Here is a 25,577-nt window from a genome sequence, read left to right as displayed (position 1 = left end):
AAATATATATTATATATAAATATCAGATATATTAAAAAAATATATATTTCAATTGTATTAAAATATAATTACTGTTATGCGAGTACAACCAATGTGATACAAATAAACAACAAATATAATAAGTAAACATTGCACCTGCGCACGTCGATATTTCAGTTTCACTTTCAGTTTTGATCTCTGATTATCCAAATCTCTGGGATACACACTATAACTCACTATTAAAGGTCCAGTTTAGATTGAACTATTGTAAACTAGGTAATAAAATGTTTATCGTGTGTGCTCCCGCGCAATACCGGCTTCGCTTCGACAACGACACGCGCTCTCCGTTGCGGGCAATCAGTGACTGAACGGTTTGAACGTTTCGTTGAGTCGGACCAGTTATTATGCGCCCACTGTTGCCATCAATAACTTCAGTAACACGTGGGACTTGGTATGCCGAGGGACTCGCCGTGATATCACACACGCAGGATACATCGCTTATCGGTGCATCGCGGTAAAAGTAGATGAATCATCACAATTAGATTTTACGCATGACATCAGCGAATCGCGTCCGATGTAAACAAGAGAATCCACCGGAGTCGGCACTTCGAAGTACACGCTTGAAACTTAAGCCGTTCACAAAGTCTACACTGGTCCCGATAGCTATCTGTATAAAACAATTTACAACGACAGTTACTTGGAATGTACCTCTGAAGTACGTGGATGCGAACTGGCAAAAAAGGAGATGTTACTACAGCGGCTTTTTTCAAGTCTCTCTAAGACAAAATATCAACATGATCATTTTGAATTATTTTCTTTCCCTAAATTAAGCTAATTATATTATCATTAGGGTACTGACCTGACGGTATATTTATGTTACCTATTATTATGTAATAATTATTGTGTAATAGAAACTACGGAATGGCTATCTTTTAAACAATATTTCTATAATTATTTCAAGTATCACATTTCTGTGGGTAGTAAAATAGATAGTAGTTTTAGTTGTGGTCCACTTGATCTCACACTTTATGGTGTCACCAACACTTCTACAATTCAAGTGGACCACCAAAAAATCGCAAGTTCAAATGCAAGCAAAAACCACTAAATTTTCCCATGCTGAATTAGTACGTATAATTTTCATCTTATGTTTAGCGGTGACATAAGGCATCGTGAAGAAACCAGAATGAACCAAAAAAGCATGAATGTTTTTAATGAAATTCTACATATTTCTTATCCCACTCTTTAACAGGAGAGAAGCCCATCAATGGAACAATTACTCGCTGTTACAATTACTAGATAGTTACCAAACATTACTAATTTCGGTGTAGTAGTGACCACTTACAGTAACAGTATTTTCCTACTTATATATTTCGAAATACTTTAGAATGTGTAGTGATCTCAAATTAGTTCGTAATTCATAGTGCAATAATAATGATTAATATGAAGAGTAAACATTACTAATTAATTTCCTTGCACATTGCACGTGTGTTTGTGGATGCCTCTTGTTCTTATCAATTTGGGTCGGGCTTTGTCGATGCAATGTTTTCTTTACCACAAACCACTTCAATGAGTCTAGGTCCTTCGTGCCACCTACTTTATCAAATTTTCATTTATCGTCTTGTAAAATTCGGTAGCACATTGTTTACAAATTATTAATTTTTATTATAACTATTTTTAATTTATTACGTCAAGAAAGGGTATTAAAAATAATATGTACACACATACTGAATTAAAATATAAATTTATATATTAGAAACTGTAACGATAAGAAAATAGTAAGTATTATAATATTGTCACGACATTAAATTAACATTTGCGATAATGTTATCTCAAAATGATAAGTTAAACTCAGAATCAGACGTCCATCTACAGATGTTAATTGATATATGATAAACAAAATCTCCTTTACACAACTTCTTTTTGACGGGTGGGTGGCGCTGTTCGAATTAGCCGCTATTCCTTACATCGGCAATTATTAAAAATAGTGTATTTTTTTTTTAAAGTAATTGGATATTGTTTATTTTTTGATTTTGGCACAATGTTTTAGTTTTGCAAATTGCACTCAGGATTTTAATAACATTGAAAGAGTAAAAGAGTCTTGTACTGATTAAAATGTATTGGATAGTTGTTACATTAAAAAAAATCACAATGAATTGTATAAATATGTTTTCAAATTTAATATTCTCTTAAGGAAATAAAGAAACTTCTAGTAACAATTAATATTATGTTAATACATACTCAAAACATAATGTAGAAATAACTAGAACTGAAGACATTTTTATGCCACAGGATAAAAAACAACATATAAAACCTACAGCATAAACTACAAATCCTCAAAATCCATCAACCCACTTGTATTCTTCATGCAACAATATCAAGACATAATAATACATAATAAAAATAATAACTGTTGTTTTTCAACATACTTAACCATTAACCAAACCATATCATCATGGTTAAGATATTTCTATTATCTACGATCTTTTACGTTTTGATTTACAGTTGTTCTAAGCTCATGATGATACTCGTGTATTACTGATTGATTGATGATTACAACTCAGCATAAATAAAAGATAGTTCTTTTTTTAAATTTCAATTATTTTTTAAATTAACGAAGTAGGTAATCAAAACCTTTTAACACAAACCTCTTTAGATAATTTCATATTTTGTGTTTTTTTTTTCATTACAATAACTACGCTATGAAAATAATGCGTTATCGAACGTAGCTCTTCCATTATAACAAGTGATAATTTGTAAAACATCAATATTTAATCTTTGTTTATTTTATTAATTTTTTTCAGTTATTTATTATAGAGCTTATTTATAACGACATAAAGAATAAATTACATAATTTGATTTATATTGTATTGTATAAATGATTGATAATGTATTTATTATTTAAATATCTTTTACGCCAATCTCCATTGTATTAATAGGATATTAATTTTTTATAATATTTATTTATTAGCATTAAAACAGTTACATTGATGGAAACATTTGCAACAACAATTGATAGGTTGTTTTACTAGTATTAGTGTTACGCTGTTGCAGTTAATAACGCTTACATGTATCGAATATTCTAATTTTTATGAAATTTAATTCATTATAAAATATAGGATTAAAAAAGGACTAGAATATAAAAGTGTCAGAAAAGTAATGTGTCTTTTGGTTCCTCATACTTAAATTTAAATTTTGTAAACCACTTCATACAAAGAATTGTACTTGTCTAAATTCAAAAACAGAGGATTCTTTAAAAGTTCAACAGACCAAGTCCTGTCGTTGATAGTCTGTCAGGACAGTGCCTTTTACATGTATACATATATAGATGACTAAATCGAGAATTATGTTTGTACAGTAATCTTGGCGCCTAATGTATTAGATTCTCTTATTACCACATCATTCACGGATTGAAAATGTAAACGGCATGAAGGTGTTAATTTTGTCGATGAACATAGCACTCACCTTGGGTAAGGTCAATAGCAGTCGTAATGAGTTCACATTCTCATAATACAGGCAAACTTGCTCATTTAACTCCAGCGATTAGATAACATCTACATAACTATTAGAGTGCGATGTCAATTTATAATTGTACGCTCTTATTATATACTACTCGTATGGCGGAAAGATAACATCAAAGGCAGTCATTATAGTGATAAATGACAATTGTCTTGTCCTTTGAACACAATGTATGCCATCTTGTGCAATACTATTCTTCGCCTGCTTATAGTCATTAAGAATTATTGTCAGCAACGGTATTGATATTTGAATTGAATGCTTCCATAGACGCCGCAAAGTTATCATATAGATTGATCAGTAGATAAATATTCTTGTTATGGTGCAAATTATTACCGATCAACACCGCGGCGCCATTCGACTACCACATTTGACTTTTCTGCTAAAATTATTCATATATAAATTACGCCATGACTTCATTATACAAATATGTGGTCAAGTGCAAAAAAAGTTACTCATCATTCCTTTGCATACAAAAATACCCCCTTACGTTTCAAGAGCGATGCGTCTGACACGTAACAATGCGTAAACACGAACGCAAAGGATGTTACGATCGAGTTGACGGCGACGTTTAATCACTAGATGCCTTTACACACGACTTGTGGCAAGCCATAAATAGTAATATACACAATGCGATGATGTCTGTTTCTCGAAGTTGACAGGCCCTGATGCGTCATCAGCACGAGCCGGCACATGCTGTGCAGTACGTCTTATGGGATCTAACACTTGAACGAAAGCCACCCACGAATACGCCTCCGTTGCTTTAAAAACAACGTCATAAAATATCGAATTCATAGCAAACTTCAATCGCACAAGGTGTAAGGAATCTAATAATCACATAAATAAGTTATGAAATTCTTGAAAAATACTCTTTAATTAATTGTTGTTTTTAATTTCAATGTAATTAATATCAGATATCACTAATTGGTTATGTAAGTATTTGTATTATGTTCGACGTTAATGTTGTTTTGCTTATAGTGATTTCATCTATTAAGTCGATTAACAAACTGCGACGTTATGAGCTACATGCATAATGCAAATTATAAGAGAATATTTTCAAAGATTTACATTTAAGACAATAATACAAATGACTTTTGATTTAAATAATACAAAGAATCGTGTTAATGTTGTCGACAAACTATTGGTTTTTATTACGTATTTGAGATGACTTTTGTTTATTTTTTTTTCGCAACTGATATTTATCGTTTATCGTAAGTAATGTTACTTTAAGGCATATTCATTTACGAATATATTTGTGATTCGAAATATAACTTTAACTTTAAAAAATCTACAAGAAAGCTTAGTATGCGGTGAAAATCAATTTTAAGAAACGTCAATATGAAAAGAAACATCATCATAATTTTTTTTTGATACAATTAATAAACGCATCTTTTTTTAGAAACCAGTAGGAATTACACCAGTATATAGTCTTTTATATTTTATCTTTAAACTGTCGATTTATATTGGAACATGTTGAGCTGAAAATGTACCACTGAAGCACTAACAGAAGTTGTTAAATTTTCATATTGAAAACCATTTCATAGTGACAGTAACCCTGTTAAATGTATACCTAAATAACTATATTGTTATGCATATAATTTTAATGACATTTTAAATTTTTTGTTACATAAATTTGGTTTTGTCTTCGACTTTTATTAGTGCTTCTGTATCTTTGTACATCTGATGAATATAATTTTGCTTTGTGATAAATGCTTATTAATATTTGAGTGAACAATTTACATTGTTTTTTTTTAATTTTAATGGATTTATATAAAATTTTAAAACAATACAGTTATCTTGATGCAATAACAAACGACTGTTATTGAAACAAGATATAAATTAATTTACAAAATTCAACAGTCAGTATTAGTCTTAATGGTTTAATATTTTAAACTTCTTATCCTTCAAATATTATTATTTATCATGTGTCAAGTATCTTATATATGAGAATCCTGGTATGTATTAGCAATTTTGTACTTGACTGGAAATGGGAAATTCAAAACGTGCATAGTTTTGATGTCCCAATTTTTTTGGATTACAAAAAAACTATGAATTATGAAATGTTCTCTAAAATGATATTAAAACAACGCATTCGACACAAGTTAGTGCTATAACAATAAAATGTTAATAACTAACACCTTCAGTCATTTTTATTCGAAATTTATCGATCGTCAACGGTCTCGATTTAGAAAATGATAGATATTATTGAATCTGTGCCAATATTGCATAACCATCTGACATATGTACGCAAATGAAATTCTCTCGAATCGATTGTTATGACTACTTTGTATCCGTTATTTTACAAGTTTAACAATGTTGGGGATTGCTATATTTCTCTAGGAAAAATTCGCCATTGTGCGAGAAGGAGGGAACGGGTTTTACCCTATATCCTTTTCTGTATCTTGACAACATGTATGCAAAATTTCATGATGACCTGATGAGTGGTTAAGGTGTGAACGTGTAACAAACAAATAGACAAAATCACTTTCACATTTATTATATTAGTTAAGAATTAAGATATCGAGAAGAATATTTATTTTATTTATCTTGTTTTTCTTGCGGTAAAATATATTTTATTAAAATATAAATTGTAACAATCTGTATATACTCAGGATAAATAACTATATGTAATTTTAAATAGCATCTTATTGCGTTCCGTTTCGTACTTGATAACACGAACCATATGGAAATTCCCCGCCAAAAAAAACTGAATGGCTTAGTTCTATGTCTGTGCAGCTTAAGGAATTCTTGTGAATAAAATAATTTCTTATCTTTTACTTTGTAGGAATACATTACCGAAATATTTTTCCTCAAATCGAACAGAAATGTATGTAATTTATTTATGTAATTTATAGTAGGAGATTCTATCTACAATGTATTAATAATTCTATCTACAAAGTCTTGCGTCTATTCTATTTTGTGAATTTTTATTTATCTGGGCTGTTTCGGTCCGTTAATTGCGAATTTTAATTCTAAGAATTCCATAATAGGTATATATACATTCTAAATATATAATTAAAATAAATTTATATATTTTTTCCTAATTTATCGTTTTTGTGATACAGCCATGGATCTCATGATTTCGAGATTCTATATATTCTTAAATGGTGTATATTCGCACACACAAAACCCTGTAGTGTATGTAACATAACACAAAAATAATAATTTATTATATATTATTATTTTTATAAATCAATGTGTAATTTATGAATAATAAAAACCTATCTACACACTAATGGTTCACAAAATAATTACAGTATTAATAGAGTTTAGCTGTACTGCTATTATTCATTATGAAGTAATGGCTATTAATAGTTACTTTGATAATAGTCTACAGGTAATTTATGAATGTTAATATTAACGCTATATACAGTGTAATCAAACATCTCAGTTAAAGTTTGCTCATTCCCCCAATTAAATAACTGTATATATTTAATTTATGGAATTCTTAATTACTTTACTGTTGCAAATATTTTTTTCATACACTTCTAAAATAGGTATATAAAGAGTTTGAACATTTTCTACTTTAAATTAACAAAATTCAATGATTTTTCCTTATAATTTTGTTGACGTTATGATATTTATTCGAACGGCAGTAGGCTTGTTTTATATTTTTTTATAAAAGGTAGTATTTGCATCTAAACATGAATTACTTAACTTATACTTAATTATAAATAACATATCATTTTGGTTTTTACTTCGATAACTTTATATATAAGCTTGTTTGTTATCGTATTCTATGCGTTCACGATTTGTTAAACCGATGATTAAACGTAAACGTTTAAAGTAATGCGAGAAATGTACAATTTTTTCATTGCAGCTCACGCCAAAAATTATCTAGCGATTCATAAAATCAAAATAAACGTCACGATTACAACTAGATGAAATTACATCATGAAGAGTGGTCGTGCAAAACAGAATCCTTAAGCCTGATTTGCATCACGATTTAAACATACGATGACCTTTTGTCTTTACAATAAGTGGAAATAGTAAAGGGAAATCTGATTGTCGAGCAGGTAACGGCGCCGAAGTTTCCAGTGGTGATCAAGATCGGGCACGCGCACAGCGGCGTGGCCAAGGTGAAAGTGGACTCTTTGGCCGACTTCCAGGTACCACTGCACATTTATACCCATTATCTGCAAACTGCAGTTTCAGTTGCACCGTACAATGGACTGATAATGCTCTATAGACGCTTTGTTCTGCAGTCACGTTTAAGATTAGATACAAATAAATGTATTATTCGATATTTTCTTATTGTCAACCTTGAGTCTTTATGAATTATCATTTATAATGATATAATTGTATAGGAATATTTATGTTATTGTATTAAAATAAAATAATGAGCAGATATAATAAGAAAATTATACATAAGAAATCTCTAAAATATCTTTTGTTATTATTAAAAATGTTGTTACTTTGTGGTGATTTTTCTAAGATACATATGTATGACTGTCAAATAACTTTACGAAGAATGCTCTTATAAAATACAAAAAGGTTATATATGCTTTGATATATATGGTAGAATTATCGCGTGTAATGTTAATTTGGTAGAATTTTCTTTTATCGTTTGTATCGTAAATTTTCACCGACATAGTTTTAATTAAATTCTTCATTTTTATTAAGTGTTATCGCACAAACATAGCAAATATACATAGCAATAAACAGTTTTACTATTTTTAATGTTTTATATTGAAATTGTTTGTCCTATAGTAAAGAGGGTATTCTTTGGAAGTATAATAATATATAATTCTAAAATTATCGATTTTATAGGATATAGCAGGTGTAGTCGCTATGTTGGGAACGTACTGCACCGTGGAGCCATATATCGACGCTAAGTATGACATCCACATTCAAAAAATTGGTACCAACTACAAGGCATTCATGTGAGTAATAAATAAAATCATCAAAATTCTTGTATATATATATTTTTTGTACGATTGTTTATTTAAATATATACTTACAATTAAAATAACCACTTTGCTTTTTATATAAAAATAAAACATTATACTTGTAACTGAAAACTGAATAACCCTTAACTTGGGGTTCTATGTTTATACGTGCATAGGTATTATATTGCACGACATCCATTACAAAAACGGACTACGTACTATTATTAAATAAATCGCCTGACGGAATATAAGGATTCGTTCTGTAGTAATATAATCACATATTTCACGCAGGCGCTACACGCGACTAGTGTACTCCATATTTACTTCAATCAAGTTTTGTAATATTAACTTTATACTTTTTAGGCGCAAATCTATATCCGGTAATTGGAAAACTAATCAAGGATCAGCAATGCTTGAAGCTATTGGCATGAACGATAGATACAAAATGTGGATCGATGAGGTAATAACAAAGAATATTAATTTTCGTATATTTACTCGTAAAATAGTATAAAATTCATAGATTTCAATGTTTTTATATTTATTTTCATTTCTATGCTCTGGAAAAGATCATGATTGATATGAATATTATAGTAAAGTAAATATATATTTAGGTGAGCGAGATATTTGGAGGCCTTGAAGTTTGCGCCTTGGAGCTGGTCGTCGGAAAGGACGGTCGGGAACATATCATTGAGCTCAATGATTCAGCCACTTCCTTTATGGGAGATACTCAAGAAGAGGACCGGCGTTATCTTTCAGAACTTGTCTTCCAACGGATGCAGGTATTAATTTTTCCTCAATGAAATATGTCAAATATGCAAAAGAAGATGTTTATATTTATTTTTTTAATTTAAGTTTAAATTAAACAAGTACTATTAATAATTTATAAAGATATAGGCTCAATTACAAAAAGAAAAGGAATGAACAAATGCCAACATGCATACGTAGGCGATATTAATTTTAGTGTTTTTGTAGTGTAGTGTACTTTAAGTTGAACGTTCATAAATATAATCATAAAAAGAACAACTCATATTTTGCAACATTTGATAATTAATTTTAACCACAATTCTCTGCTTTCAGTCGGTTTGCCGACCTGGCATTACCAAGACTACTTCCCGGACCTCCGTGTCCGGTAGCGGCGCAGCGTCACCTGAAGACCGCGTAGGAGCGCCGGGTGGTCCACCAAGTGTACCTCCCCCCGTTCCTCTAGCTACTGCCACCAGCATTGATCGCCCACTGCCACCAATACCCGCGGAACCCTCTCAACCGCCACCACCACCGCTCACTCGCCGTGATTCCCAAGGTAAATATTTAAAGAATCTTACCACGAATGAACTTTTGAAAATTAGCAATTTTTTCATTAAATCAATAGCGTGATATAAGATATTAAAAAAACCGTATTTGTTTACAGTTTCCTTATAACGTGTATGTTTCTAAACATTAAAACTTTAAACATATATGTCTTACTTTGCAATTACGTCTAAAATCAAATATGAAGTGTTTCTTTTAAGCGTAGTTAACGCGGTTCTCTTAGTCTAAGTGAATTATTACCACTTTCCTGATATTGTCTTATAACTATTTTTTAACATCTACAGTCTCTCAATCCTCAACCGTATCGTCCGCATCAGGAGCGCCTAGCACGGGCAGTGCAGTCGCGGCTGCGGTTGGCGCACAGGCGCCGACTCAGTCCGCCGCCGGAACAAGCGCACGCGGAGGTTTTGCACGGCAGGGCTCACTCAGCGCCACGCTTACCGAAGACGCGGAGGACACTATGAAAAACTTGCGCAAGACTTTCGCAGGAATATTCGGAGATATGTAACACAGCAGCAGATCTTTCCCGCCTCAGATCACATTGGGCGAATAAAACCGACTCCGATAACGGTTTTAAGTTTAATTTGGCCTTTCGTATGCTAACCTTTGTAAACAGCATTACCGACGTAGTTTTCGTGATCTGATTTTGTAAAACGGCTTCAATTGAGGAAGTAGAAAAAAAATGAATACGCCAGATCGAGTTTCGTAACAAACTAAAGGCCCATGTAAAATCGAAATTTTCGAAATGAAGTCAAAAATATCCAACGTTAGAATAATTTCATAAAGAGTCCAAAATTTCTACTTCAATGTTAACCAGAACTAAAAGTTGTTACTAGTTGAATAATTAAAATCAAATGTTTATTTATTTATGTTCTTCCTACGATCGTAAATATAGAGTAAATTTGTACGTACCAGTAATAAAGTTTACAATTTGACATAGACGCGAAGTCGTACTACAGATTCCGTAAGAATAGTTTAAATGTAATATAATGATAGATTTTTTACAATAAGTTTATTATAAAAGTACGAATCAACTGAGCTACATTGTGATCGAACCCGTTCGATGCGTTGTGCGTCGCAACTCGCATCTTGCACTCTATAAAGTAGAGAGAACTATTAATACCTATATCTAATGTAGCGAACTTGCTAATTCTTTGTTAGTGTGCTATTAAAACGTTCGTGGCACATGATAGTTTGAAGTAGTGTGTGGCACATTTTTCTACATAATTTCAGAATTGATTTCAATTTCATGATATTGCTAGTGTTCTATATAAAGGCTTTGAAATCGACGATATTTGAACTGGAAGACGGTAATAGATAAAATTAAAGTATTTCATAAAACCATGGTGTGAAATGAAAATGACGTGCTTTGATATTAACAAAATATTTAAGATTTGTAAACACAACATAAATTTTAAATCAATAGATAGACTTATCCGCGAAATACGAAGAATAATATACACAGAATTCAAAACTTGTTAACTTGTTATTAAATGTCGGAATCAATTGAACCCTGCACCCAAAATTTTAGAAAAAAGTAACCGATTATTATTTATGTATTGTTAAATGAATATAACCATTTTTACTCCATACTATTTATACCTTTAATCAAATATATATGTTACGAGCTGTGTTACCTCAGTAGGGACGGTCAGTGGACGTGGAAAATCATGGACGGAATGATATAAGCAATGCTATTTAAGACAATATTGTTGAAAGCAAAAATTTATCCACATTTTATATATCTTATTACTAGTTGTATCTCGTAGCTATAAGTAGTATTGTTGTATTTGTGTGTTTTCTTACGCAATATATTTAGAGTCATGCTTAGTCATTAATTTTAGTGACGGTTCGTTGTTTAACCGTAGCGATATCACATTCTGAGAAGAGTTTATTTTCTTATTAATTTTAAACAGGTAATGTTTTTGAAACGTACCTTGTTTTGCACAGCGAAAACGTTTTGCGAAAGTTCGAGAGCTAATGTTCGTGGCGTCATATCGAAGGAAACCTATTTTGTTATTGAATCGTTATCTTATGTACTGCGCTTTGATAGTATAGAAACGATTTTATTAAAATCAATTTAATATTAAGCTTTATATAGCAAATATCAGTAGCTTATTAATAGAAACATATCCGAATGTTTAATTGAAAAACGTTTGACGGATCGAACGATTGCATCACATAAAACTCAATAGTCAATCAATAAAAACATATTCATTTAAAACCACTTCACTTGTTACAATACAACGAATATAATATATGTATGCGTAGAGATGTACGTTGCAAACGCTAGAAGGAAATTATAATTGCTTATAATTCCTATTCCTTTCGGAATTCGGATAACTCCCACACTGTTGGACGTATATGTATTGTTAAAGCTTTGATATTAAACCGTACATCCTATAATACTTAGATTATATTTATATACGCACTCGTAGCAGAATTTTAACACGAATACTTTAGCTATAATTAAATTATGAAATGCGCAATTAGATGACTATAATAAAAATATATAATGATACCACGGTACGTTAAATCATTAAATATCGTTGAGTTTTTGATGTATCGACTATATTAATTTTATATTAGACTGTTCTGCGTTTATTATAATTAAGATATATAATATAAACACTAAATTTAATGCTGTTGTTGTTGTTGCTAAACAAGTTATACAATGTATACTTACTCATATGTAATGTGGCCGTAAGATTTGTCGCGATCAAATATGGTTACATAATTGATTATGAAACGTCTTCGTAAAGACCTACCAGCGAGAAGAGAGCCCTAATTTTTTCGTGATAGTCTTCGGTCAGTATGTAATAGAGACATGTGTGTCACGGTTTCTTATCATTTACGGTGACTTTCTTAACATATGCTATTTAAATTTAAGTTTTATTTCATAAGTATAAAAAATTGTTGTACTAAGGTATATTATTAAAAAAAAAACAATCCTTCCAAAATTATTTAAAACATTTCTATATTAGTGTGTTTTTGCGCCAATTAAACTTCTGACAGAAACAGACGAGACTAATTAATTGGTTGATTCAAATCTTTTTGATACTTTTGTTACGTCTCAAGTGACATCCATGTCTACTCGAATGTAATATTATAATGGAATTTGAATGCATGTTAATCTATATTATAATAAATAATATATTAAAATAAATACCTCTTTTGGTAAGTCAATAATGTTTGAGTTTTATTTGTTACCTTTTACAAAGAAGCATTAAAAAACTTAAATTCAAAATTAGAAATTCAATTAAGGTTACATGGTTACAGCTTTGAAAAAAAATTGTTAAAAATATTATTTATATGTTTGATATAAAATCATCTACAATAAATATAAAATTAATAATAAAACGTTTTAAAAGTTAACATTTAACGGTAGGCAACGGGATCCATGCCAGTGTTAAGGCTGTAGTTGCGATACATGCCTGCAGCTGCGAGACGGTTAGTGAAGGTTTGACCGGCGGGAAAGAACACAGAAGGCACCGAGTAGTATCCTGCGAACATATTAACATTATTTTAACACAATATGTCGTTTAACATTTAAATCTTGTCCTTATAATTTACAACATTAAAAAAAAAAGGCAATGTCAATGTTTGTAACGTATACTTTGATTAATTGTTTGTTGTTTCGCCATTATAGGGATTGTTGACTCGTTATGCGATAATGGTATTTATTGGCGCTTAACAAAAAAATATCCTTAGGTCACAACGAATAATATGATATCCACTGATTGAAATGGGATATTAATACAACTATATTACTCCGCAAGAAACAATAATTGCTAATGGCTTTATGTCTAATTTTTGTAAATTCGTTTTTAAAAGGGTGTGACGTTACAAAAATATATTTTGAAGTAAAGTTCAATATATTGATTTAATGAAAATTTATGTTAACAGCACAAACTTTTGCCTATGGCACTAATAAGAAGGGGCAGCATTGCAACAATTCAGAAAGGTGTTTTAAATAAAACATTTGGAATATATGGTGACATGTTTATTTTGTGCTCTTTAATTACAACATAAATTATTATATAACTATTACATTTAAACATAAAATGTTAAGCTTAAACAATTAAAACAAAACAGTGCAATTGTGCGTCATGCTTAAAATTAATAAATCATTTCAATTGATCACTATCTTCTAACTCATTCAATTAAAACCTTAATTCAACTGCGACGGATCCTTCGATGTGTTGAGTGAATAGTTGCGGTACATGCCTGCACCCGCCAGAAAATTAGAAAATTCTTGGTTTTTTGGAAAATACACTGTGGGAACCGAGTGCCAGCCTATAAGTCGTATGAGCACAATACATTTAAAATTTGTCTAAGTAAGGGATTTATGAAAATTTATGTCAACGAGATTTTACGCACCGTTCGAAAATCGAACAAAATTGTGAGATAAATTTATTTATTAAAAATATACTTAATTTTATATTTAATATGGTATTTAAAGAAATATGAAATATTACCAGGCGGATACCATCCGTATTCGCTCGCTGACGTTCTGTAAAATGGATGCTGCTTACTAACTTGACATCCATATCCGTTGAACCAATCTACGGCAACATTTTAATATTAGAACTGCAGAATATATTAACATAAGTTAGGTTTTTTACTGTAGAGTCGAATGAATTAAAGGGATCATTGCTCCAATGTTTAGTCAATAAACAGCCCGCATATAGCACATAAAATTAATACAGACAGACATTAAACCTTGCACGGTATGAATTAATTAGAAAACCTTTTTTTTAAATTGAAATTAAAATTGAAATATAATAATTAGGCAATCTCAATTGTATTGTACAAATAGACAAATCCCGGAGATTGGAGATGTGTTACTTACGAGGATGCTCAAATCTCTTCGGCAGATTACATGTATGAAACAGATCCGATGTCTTTAGTTCAGACTTATTTATTTCCTGTCGAAGACTTGCCCTATCGGTGCAAGTTGCAGAACAGAAACCAGGCTGAACCTCTCGGTTGGATACATTTTTAGGTTGCTCTTCCTGACTCATCTTTTAAAACAACAAAATCCATAAAAAAACAAGAAAGATAACTGTGTACACGTGAACTATCTAATCGTATAATATAAAATTTTATTATTAAATGGTTTCTATAGTAACGGAGCATGTCAATATTTAGTTACCATAGAAACGAATGTTTTTTTCTTATATATAGCTATTAGGTCTGCTATTACAGTCCACAATAATTCTGCAATATAAAAAACTAATTATGGAAAATTAATGTTCAAAATGATTTGGTATTAATTCAATTGTATGTGTATTACATTTTTAGCACAAAAATTTAAGGATTATTTGCAATAGTTAAATGAGTAGTATTATCGACTCTTTAGAACCACTGAATATGTAAAAATAATCTAAAGAAATACTTACACTAAGGATCTTATTTTTATTTTTGCCACTGCAAGGGTATAATATTTTAAAGAAAAACTTATCTCTACGCTAAAAATCTTCTAAGCTATGTATATGTACTTATAAATTAAAAATAATAAAAATCCCTTTAACGATATGATAACACGAAAAAGATTTGTAGTAACTTTTTTTCTTTTTTTTTACTTTTAATGGAATGATAATTATACACAGTAGAACGTAACAAATGTGTGGAATGTTAAAATCATACAACTTTATAGATTATTCAGTGTACGTTACAAAGTAAGCAGTTGGTTTTAGTGTACGTTTCTGATTAGGTCGTTTGGCATGCATTCAAATGAACATATTAGGCGTTATCAGTGGTATCGGGACGAACAAGCAACAAACGAGTGGGTGCCTATCGGTCGCCCCCGTCACCATAGCCTAGTTCATTACATTTTCAACTTTTTGTGATGACACTTCAACCAATAAAAAAAAACAATAATATATCAAAAAGACATCTTGACATATATTGACTTTAAAATGAAAACAATCACAATCGATCAACCGATTAATTTACGAGTAGTAAAGTATGAACTTGATTTCTCTTCTTTATATATAGACAAGCCGAAGCTGCAGAAAAAAAACAATAAGATTAAAATAACAAAAGCTCATTTGTTGAAGAAAGAAAGAAACATTCCACCACCACCGCCGATCAATAACGTTGAACAGGTATTTAATTTATTTTAGAGTTTATATCTACTACTTGTTTTATCTATGAATTATAAAATGCTTATGTTTGTGTAGTTTCTCTTTGTATAGTTGTGGTGTACACTTGTAGTGTTGTGTTGTATTATTCTGGTGATGATATTATTTTATTTGTAGAAGCAAGAAGTCAAGGATTTAATAGATCAATTACTGAACGACATTTATGCTGACCAACGGGATTGGAGTAGTAGCAGCGTCATCGAATGCAGTCAAGGGTAAGAACCTAATATTTATTCTTCTTCACTTATTCTACTTATTTGTTTTTCCTTTATGCTGCTTTCCAACTTCCAACTATGTAGTTTCAATTTGTGTGTCTCCGACTGTATGCTATTCTCTTAAATATCACCGATGTAACATTATTTCACGTTTTCTTGAAAACTAAGGATAATTAAAATAGAAATACTTGACACCGACGAGTATCGCTTTACTTTTGCGGAGTCGTATTATCTACTATACACTACGCAATATGTATTTTTAAACAATAATTTTACTTTTAAATTATTTTTGCTTCACTTTTTTATTCTTACTAAAAAAAACCTCGCTTACATTATAATGTTTCAATTTATGCTCACATTCCCACGTGGATGCTAATAAATCTATAAAAGTAAATTATCGGAGTTACTTTGCAGATCAACAGCAGCTGCATCCTTTACGTCATCACAGTCGAACTGCGGAGAACAAACAGATGCCATCGAACGAAGCTACCTAGAATCCTTAGGTAATATTATCGCTTAAAATTATACAATTTATAGATTCGCAACTGAACAATGTTAAATATTTTGTTCGATTTAGTAATACTTTGGGTATATTTATCTTAAGTATTTTTTTAGACATTCAGGAAATCCGTGAACAATTGATCGAATGGAAAACTAGTTTACAAATTGCAGGAGAACGCTTAGCAAAATATTTGCGGACACGAGATCGATTATATCGACAACAGAAAAAACTATGCTCGGCTTTCACTGTACTTCTCCATCATATTAGTATGTATACAACTTAAAATTTAATTTAATTTTAAGCCAATATAACTGAATATTCTCTGTAATAAATATGTCGACCAAATATTTAAATCCGTGTTAACCACACTATCCACTGCAAACCTTTGTCTGAGTTACCATTAATTACACTAAAATTTGAAATATATTTATTATTTTCAATAATATTTACAATTATACTATGAATTTTAACCTTACAATGAAATTAATTTTATGAATAACAAATCAGACGTCACGTTTCCATTCAAAGACCGCAAATAATACTACACATAAAGTATGTAGGAACTAGTCGCACAAGATGCTTTTTTCCATACAGTCGTAGCTTTAACTGACGTACACAACCGCGCGAAATCAATAGACAACACACACAGATAAAGCTCTTTTACTTGATTGCGCATGCTCTACATAGACATCTACCACAACACGCTATATCGGCATTTCAACCAATTTTGTCTGTGCTGCTATACGAGAATCGATTTAAAATAAAACCCTTTGCAATGAAGTAGTAGAGGGCGAGCACCCTGGTGGGGTTGTCTGTCTCTAGTCCGTGACTTGCCCGGTAAACATCGTATCAGCTGGTCGACGACGCAGTAATAAATGTTATGGCGAAATGGCATTTTCAAATTCACGTAATATTTTCTTAACAGTATACCGTGTATCTATTATGTTAATCATAAAAATACCGATGTTTCAAAAATGAGAATGTGCTGACGGAATAATATTCATCGATCATTGACTATTTATTCAGTGCAGTTAAAGATATGCATTTGGTGTCAAATGTCCACGTTGTACAGAACAGATGAGTGCTATTTTGAACTCTCTCAGGAACTTGGCGAGTTCTGCAAGGACTGCCTCAGGTACAAATAACATTTACAAAATTGCTTTATTTAATTACGACCAGCATATTTGTATCTTGTATTGATCTGTATACTCTTTTTAAAGTCGTAAATTAAATTAATGTCTGCCGAGAGAAATTTATATGACTTACGCAACGGATACTCGTAATATGTGATCGGTACTTAAATATACTTCTAAAAAATAAACTTAATTACAAAATAATATAAGCAAATAAAAAAGCCTTGAGTCTATAGAACATTTAATAAATACACAATATTTTAAACGTCAAAACTTAACTAAATCCCTCTTCCCTGCTTAATAAATGCTTGTTTATAAAAACAATCTAATAATAATAAAGCTGGCGATACGAGCGCTCGCTTTGGAGTCACACCGGGAAACGAAGGCCCCGGCGAGGGCGGCTTCGCGGAGTGGCTGCATGCGATGCGCCTCGTCGCTCGTCTTCCTGCCGGGGTACCGCAACATTTTCGAAGAAAAGTTAGTATATCTAATGGATTAGTTGGCTAATATTCTATTAAATATTTATTTAAACTAACATACTTCGAGTTACATGTAACGGAAAAGCAGATTTTTATCAGGTAATACTGTTTCGATATAATCTATGTTGAGATAACGTGTCCATTATTTATAAAAGTAAATGTTATCACATGCATTACAGTTGAAGAAATGCAGGGTTGTGTATTGTCTGTGTTTTTAAGATTTTAATATAATTTTCAAATAAACATACTAAGTTTTTTAAATAAAAGTAATTAATTATTTATTTTACAACTTCTCCATACATAAAATTACATCAGCTTGGAGTTTTAGTTTTTACAGAAAACTTGGGTATCGGGTCAATGTAGATTTTTTTTTTGTTTTAATATTCATATTATGTTCTTTCATGATTGTTTTTAATAACTTTAATAAATACCAATAAATAAAGCCATTGTAAAAGAAAATAAATTGATAATATTTTTACTTTTACTTTTTAATCATCATAAAAATAATTTATAATCTTTGGAATGACATCACCCACTAATTGGAGATTCAATGACATTTTCAGCTATGGCTGACGCTAGCAGATCGCCACTTGACCGCGCGGGGCATCGACTGGCCGGTCGCCGAACGTGGATGCTTCAGAGGGACCGCCCAGCCCGATGATACTGAACTCAGTGCTCAGATTCTCAAGGTACATTTTGTATACATCTACATTCAACCCATAAAGAGCTAATCTTCGAACAATGAACCTAATTTTACCGCCTGATTTTTATTCTCGTGGTTTTTTATTAAATCCTTTTATTAAACCGTTTGTTATTTATTTAAAGATTGGTGTCGAACTTCATTACTTAACCATGAATAATATATAATTAATCAATCAACAATATATTGAGTTAATATTGATATTTATAAATTTAGAAGCTGTTGCTTATGGGTATACTTTTATAGGATCTGCATCGGACTGGCTGTTCTCTGTTTTGTGGAGCAGAAGGACGAGAAAATCAAGCTATGCTTCGGAGGGTATTATTAGCTTATGCCAGGTATTTCATTTAGTTATAATATCATAATATAATCTAGATTACTTTGTTTAATTATTTATTAAATAAATATCATTTCAATTTCAGGTGGAATAAAGATGTTGGTTATTGTCAAGGTTTTAATATGTTAGCCGCTATTATATTAGAAGTTATGGATAAATCAGAATCAGATTCGCTAAAGGTGATTTGATGTGAAATTGTAAACATATCTCTAAACACTTTAAATTGCTTGCAATACAATTATTCAAATTTTTAAGGTTATGATATACCTAGTCGAAGCGGTGCTACCAGAAGGATACTTTGCTGATGATCTTCGAGGCTTATCAGCTGATATGGCTGCCTTCAGAGACCTCCTACGACTACGATTACCGCGTCTTGCCCAACACATGGATCATTTACAAAGAATTTCCGACGGTATATGCATATAAATAATATACATATAAATTGCTCATTTAACTTAAAATACATAATTAATTTAATGACTTTTTAAATGTACCTAACTTATTGTTTTTAAATAATCAGCTTAATATTAATTAGCATAACCATTTACATAAAACACGTGTTAGTTTTTCTGGTACAGACTTGGATACCAATTACGTTTAGTCCTAGGCGGATCGAATTAAAAGACAATCTTTGATTTGGATAACCTTCTCCAGCGTTAATAATGCTTCACATTTTTATGGTCATTCAAGTTAAAATGCTTTATCGCCTTATATGAAACATTCTCGCCCAGGCAGAAATAAGTGGTCGAATATATCGACTGCACGCAAAGCAAAGCAAAGCCGTTAACGTCCGGATGCAAGCAGTGTTCTGATTCCCAAAAAAATTGTCTAATTCCGATGTTCCAACACTTAGCTGACTATCAGCAGAACTTCCTCTATTGTCCGACACCCGAGGTTTTTCATACGCTGGATTAAGACTGACCTGGGATAATACGTCTTGAACCTGCGACTTCGCTATTGCCGCATACTTAATTTTATCTATGAGTTGATCATGACATGTACCATTCCCTTATTACTACCCTTTCCTAATAAGGCAACTCTTTTTGTTGTTTAGGTAAGGTAGCTCATATTTGTCTTTTACACCCTAAGGGCAATATACAGGTATGGGAGCACGTAACGTCCGTAACAATAGTGCTATTTGTCATATTATAGTTTAGGATGTGGTGTTCTTATAAATAACGATATTAGTGTCAAACACTCGAATAGTGTATTTACCGTAGATTTTTTGCGCATATTGGCCGGATATTTTTTTTTTGTCTAAATACGCTCTAGCTGGACTGTCTGGCTAAACATAATTAGATTTTAGGTAGGTACTGAGATGCTGTACACACTAGAAATCTGAGGTCTTCTCCTCTATTCCTAAGTCACGATTATTATTTTTTCTTTTTTCTTTCTACATAATCGTCTACTTTGCCCTGGTTTTGCACCAGGTAGACAATTTATAAATATTTTATTAATTTTAGGCGGTGGTGTAGAACCTCCCTTGCCAGATGTATTTACGATGCAATGGTTTCTCACGTTATACGCCACGTGGCTACCTCGAGAGTCGTTGCTAAGAATCTGGGACCTAATCCTATTAGATGGCAATGAAATCCTTTTACTCACAGCACTTGCGATCTGGGATATGCTTCAAGAGTAAGTGAAAATAACAGCTTTAAATAGATTTGCTTATTAAGACAAAATTAAAGAAAATCACCTATCTAATCAAAGAGTAAGAGATACATATATCTTTTTTTGTAGTCGGATTCTGTCAGCACGGTCGGCAGATGAGTTCTACAGCTGTATGGGAGGCGGTGTCGGTGCAGTGTGGGAAGCGGGAGAGACTCTAGTTGTAAGAGTTGTTGCTTTCAACTCAGCACCCGAACTGCCTCGCTTACGCAGTCTGCACAGATACAGAGTATCGCCACCCGCACCACCGAATGCTCCACCGGTATATCACCCTCCATTACAATCAGCGGTATGTATGAGTATATTCCTTTTTTCTTAATAACTTTGTTTTGTTTTTCTTATACTGATCTATTGATCTTTTTTTAACAATAAGTCACATGTAGTATTTTTTAATTTATTACGCTATACTCGGCCTACGCCTTTTCTTATAATGCCATCTTTCAAACATTTAATATCATATAATTTTTCAAACGTATGAAAAAACACATAAAAAATAAAGAAAATGATAAAAAACTAATAAATTCATGTTTATGAAATATACAAAAAAAAAACTCTGGTTTATTTAAACGTCAATTCAAAATTGCATTGAGAAAACATACTACAATAACTTGTTAACGCATTCGGAAACAATGTTTATGTTAATTATTGAATCTTTCAATGGTAAAAATGTTTTAGGTGCAGTCAATGACGAAACGAGGTTTACGACTTTTTTACTCCGAAGATGAAGGAGATTCTAGCGATGATGGAAATAAAATGGCGTTGGCAACGGTACTTTATTATATTTTGTTGTAATTGGTAATACCTAATTTTATAACAGTTTTGTCTTGCCCAAAATATAAAGCGAGATTTTACTCGTATCTTCTAGTATAAAACAAAATCGCTTACCGCTGTTTGTCCCTGTGTATGCTTAGATCTTTAAAATTACTAAACGGATTTTGATGCGGTTTTTTAATAGATAGATTGATTCAAGAGAAAGATATATAATACACGAACAATAATAGAAGAGAAACAGTGATAATTTTAGAGGTTTCTAAATTTATGTCGTAAATAAACACATTTTTTTGCACTTACATTGCTAACGCTGGCTGAATCTTAGGAGATAGGTCAAAATAATTTACTACAGTATTGTACACCTTAAAAAGCTCTTCAAAAAGTCCATGATGGTATATGTCTATCTCTTAGACAACCATTTTGTATCCTTTAATTTTTACGAGAAATAATGGCTTATTTTCGAAGCGATTTTAAGCAATACAGCATTAATCGTTATCCAATTAAGTACTTTAAGTACATTATGCATTTAATATAGATCAATATGACTCCTTACAGCGTTTAATTTAAATGAATATTTTCGAAGATATTACCGATTTAAAACGAAGGGTCATAGCGGTTTGTTTTGTCTGAATGTGATGACTGAAAAACTGTGAACGTTGTAAGACATTCTGTGCTATATTTAGTATCGTAGTTGCACCCATGCGAAGCCGGGGCCGCTAGTAGTTTATAATTCAGTTTAATCAACATCGTGTTAGACGATTTTCTACGAAAAGAGGATAATATACATTTTCAGAGTAAATAATGATTAAACACGGTAAAGTTTTGATAAAAATCAAATTATTATTTATCCATAGGTTTTACCCAGACGGGAAGATCGCGCGGGTGATCGATTGTCATTAGATATAGGAGCACTCAAAAGACAATATGCCCGTCTTCGTGAAAGGCAGCGTCAAGCTCATGTTATCTTAGCTGCTGCATGTGCTCGACACGCTGCAGGTTTGAACATTTTTAAATACATTATTTTTAAGTCAGACAAAATATTTACATCTTACATGTTTTCATTTCAGTTGGTGTTCCTACTTCTCCTACTTCACTCACAGTGAATAATTTGCTCCTGGGAAAAAGTGCTATAGTTAGTTCAAGAGGACGAAGACTTGGTCCTCCACCAGGAGCTATACCACCATCACGCCAAACAACATCTCTACCGGAAGTAGCATGTCAACATCAGGATAAAGCTAAAAATGACACTATTAGCTGGGAAGAAGAAAAAAGTCGGAAGTCACAAAATAGAAGAAATTCTGTAAAATGGAAAGATATTAAGAAGGAAAAGAATGTAGAAATAGGAAGAAAAACTTCAATTGATTTAGAAGAAACTGGTGATGGTGTGATAGTATCTGAATTAGAAGCTAATGCAATGATAGCGTCTATGCGATCTCGTAGCTCTAGCGAAACATCTTCATATTCTTCACGGTCAGAATCTAGTACAGATACTAGTCTCTGTGATGAAAATGAAAAAGCAAGTGATTCGGAACAAGATTTTCCAATTGATAATAAAGAAAATAACGCTTTAAATCTTAAAATCAAAAAACAATCAACGAAACAAATTTCTCCTTTGTATAAAAATGTCAAAAGTAGTTCTCCGCCTATTGATAAAGAACCTTCTTTTGGCTGTTCTTCCCCTCCAGAAAAAAAAGTCAATACGCCAGAAGTGAAAGTGAAAAACATTTCTGAATATCTCGATTCCGCTGCTGGAGAACCGTTACGTGTTTATATAGATGGCTTTGAATTGAAATTAAAAGAACCGCACGATATTACCAATAAGAAAAAAAATCTAACCACAACGTACCCGCTAAAATGCATGCGCCATCCCAGATTATTATATGATAAAAAATATTCAATTCAGAAACCAGAATATGATGAAAGAAAGAGTCACAAAAAGACGAATGTATCAAAATCTAGCACTTTGACCGATTATAGTCCCATTAATTCACCTTCTTGCCATTGCGTAGTTGATTTTGACTCAAGACGTAAAGAATTGCCACATAAACTATGTTCTACTTCAAAGACATCAAAAAGTTCAAGACCTCCAGACATAATAGACAGTTTCGCAATGAACCCGAATTTTGTACCGGACATTGACCTGTCTGAGGGAATAATCCCATTCGCTGAAAGTCCTTCGAGGAGTCCCGGTTCTGATAGCCTTATCGTAAGCGAAGATGAACCACCAATCCCACTGAAAATTGATAAATATTTTGAACACAGCCCAGAATTTTTTGGAGCTCGATTATCCGATCCTAATAATTCAGACATTCCAAGTCGACGTCCTACAAAAAGAAACTCACGTTTACCTAAAAAACCAGATTCATTGACACTTCAAAGTAATAATAATGAAAGGAATTTAAAAACTGAAGTTGAACGGGCCTCCTCCTTACCCCAAAGTCATAGTTTTATTTGCCAAAAATCAGTAAGCCCCGGCATTCATGAAGAGGGAAACGTTGAAATACAAATACAAGACAATGTGAAATACAATAATAGTAAAAATATTTCTGAAAGTACAAAAAAAACTAATTTAGAAGAACTACTAGCAGACACAGATACAATTGCGTCAAAAGAATATATGTTACGATCTGGTCGAAAAAATAGCGAAAGGGCTTTACAAATAATTCAAGAAAACTCACAAATACTAAGTCGAATTTTAACAAAGCAAAATATAGCTGCGGTTAACAGTAATTCATTGCAAGACAGTATAAGTGAAAATATAGACACAAAATTCAAAAGCAGTTTCACTTCTTCAAAAATAACAGAAACTAAATTACTAAGCTCCCCTTTACTTAAAGAATCTACCTCCGATTCATTAATAGGTTGCCTTAAGAGAATACCTAGAGAAGTGCCAACTGACAAATCTGATATTTTAAGAGCTAGACCAATATCAATCGATGACCCATTCTCTTTAGATTTACGCAATGTTGCAACCGGAAGTGACGAATTTTCTTTTAAAAGTATTAAAACACCTAGTATTGAAGGCCTCGGTAACAAAACAGATTTATACGGGTGGGAAAATAAAGGTTTTTTTGCAAAATGTGATTTTAAAAGTAGTTCAAGTCGAACGGAACATGTTGATAAAAATTACAAAAACACAGATTCTGAGATTTCTATTTCCAGTGGGGTACAGTATAAAAATAGGAGGCCTATATCAGATGAATGGTCAAAATATTCTTTTTCAAGTGATTCAAAGATTTCTGCTACATTACCATCTTCGGAATCAAAAGATTCGTCTACATACGAACGTCGTTTTACATCTGATGATTATAATTATCCTTTAACGAATTCGAACAAATACAATGATTCATTGATACAAGTGAGCGACGAATGTAGTAAGACAATGGATCAAAGTCCAAAAATTAGCGAAAATTTAGTTAAAACCGAAAACAGCTCATTTAGTGATTTTTCCCAGAGAGTTACATCGTCTATTAGTTTTACGTGTGATCCGTCTGTGGATGATGATTCACCTATGGGTGCAAAAAGCAATTCTAGTGATACCTTATGTCAAATTACATCATTAGACCAAGTTTCCACGCCTATTTCACCAAAGGTGTTTCCAAATAAAGATACACCAACACTCTCAAGGGACTCTCTAGAACTAAGTGATAAAGCTAAGGTTGAAAATGATGACACTTGTAGTGCTATAACGTCTCTTTTAGAAACAGATACATTATCATCGTTGTCGTACCCACGCAGTCCTTCAACAGGTTCCTACCACCCATTTCCAACACGGCCACCCATCCGCTTGCCTAAAGATATTGGAGTTAGATTAGGTATGTATCCAAAAGAATCAATAAATTCGCCGCAAAAATAAAAACGAGTCCAAATAGTAAAATTACAATTTATTTTATATTTGTATGTTGTTTCATTATTATAAACTTTTATATGTACTTTT

General features: G+C 31.9%; 4 protein-coding genes across 6 annotated transcripts in view; 2 read left to right on the top strand and 2 right to left on the bottom strand.

Moving 5' to 3' along the window:
- The window catches only part of LOC125063959 (tissue inhibitor of metalloproteinase), a 35,686-nt gene extending 35,325 nt beyond the window's left edge, over positions 1-361 (bottom strand). Inside the window, exon 1 of the mRNA XM_047670695.1 lies at positions 136-361. The gene's annotated coding sequence lies outside the window, so the exon portion shown is untranslated. The remainder of the gene's footprint in view (positions 1-135) is intronic.
- The window catches only part of LOC125063958 (synapsin), a 61,748-nt gene extending 48,942 nt beyond the window's left edge, over positions 1-12,806 (top strand). The window contains exons 10-15 of the mRNA XM_047670694.1: positions 7,509-7,601; positions 8,263-8,375; positions 8,745-8,841; positions 8,993-9,160; positions 9,459-9,681; positions 9,974-12,806. Coding sequence (XP_047526650.1) covers positions 7,509-7,601; positions 8,263-8,375; positions 8,745-8,841; positions 8,993-9,160; positions 9,459-9,681; positions 9,974-10,197 — 918 coding nt within the window. The 3' untranslated portion in view covers positions 10,198-12,806. The remainder of the gene's footprint in view (positions 1-7,508; positions 7,602-8,262; positions 8,376-8,744; positions 8,842-8,992; positions 9,161-9,458; positions 9,682-9,973) is intronic.
- Positions 12,807-12,943: 137 nt separating this feature from the next.
- On the bottom strand, positions 12,944-16,043 carry LOC125064219 (UPF0691 protein C9orf116). Of its 2 annotated transcripts, XM_047671164.1 has the most exons (4): positions 16,007-16,043; positions 14,542-14,713; positions 14,168-14,254; positions 12,944-13,192 (listed from the first exon to the last, which is right to left on the bottom strand). In XM_047671164.1, the coding sequence occupies exons 2-4, from the start codon at positions 14,711-14,713 to the stop codon at positions 13,068-13,070; spliced, it is 384 nt and encodes a 127-aa protein (XP_047527120.1). In that variant the 5' UTR covers positions 16,007-16,043; the 3' UTR covers positions 12,944-13,067. The 2 variants fall into 2 exon arrangements, with proteins under 2 accessions (XP_047527120.1, XP_047527121.1); XM_047671165.1 differs by lacking the exons at positions 12,944-13,192; positions 16,007-16,043 and adding an exon at positions 13,714-13,985 and having other exon boundaries at positions 14,542-14,812.
- On the top strand, positions 15,611-25,497 carry LOC125064218. 2 transcript variants are annotated; one of them, XM_047671161.1, is made up of 14 exons: positions 15,611-15,799; positions 15,953-16,050; positions 16,465-16,553; positions 16,666-16,818; positions 18,026-18,162; positions 18,728-18,853; positions 19,111-19,202; positions 19,287-19,380; positions 19,457-19,613; positions 20,665-20,836; positions 20,942-21,158; positions 21,545-21,637; positions 22,495-22,636; positions 22,708-25,497. In XM_047671161.1, the coding sequence occupies exons 1-14, from the start codon at positions 15,611-15,613 to the stop codon at positions 25,494-25,496; spliced, it is 4,548 nt and encodes a 1,515-aa protein (XP_047527117.1). In that variant the 3' UTR covers position 25,497. The 2 variants fall into 2 exon arrangements, with proteins under 2 accessions (XP_047527117.1, XP_047527119.1); XM_047671163.1 differs by lacking the exons at positions 15,611-15,799; positions 15,953-16,050; positions 16,465-16,553; positions 16,666-16,818 and adding an exon at positions 17,284-17,687.
- The last annotated feature ends 80 nt before the right edge of the window (positions 25,498-25,577 follow it).

The sequence above is a fragment of the Vanessa atalanta genome, chromosome 5 (genome assembly GCF_905147765.1).
Source record: "Vanessa atalanta chromosome 5, ilVanAtal1.2, whole genome shotgun sequence".
NCBI classification, from domain to species: Eukaryota; Metazoa; Arthropoda; class Insecta; order Lepidoptera; family Nymphalidae; genus Vanessa; species Vanessa atalanta.
The sequence above is the reverse complement of the archived record's forward strand: the minus strand, read 5'-3'. Positions and strand labels throughout refer to the sequence as shown.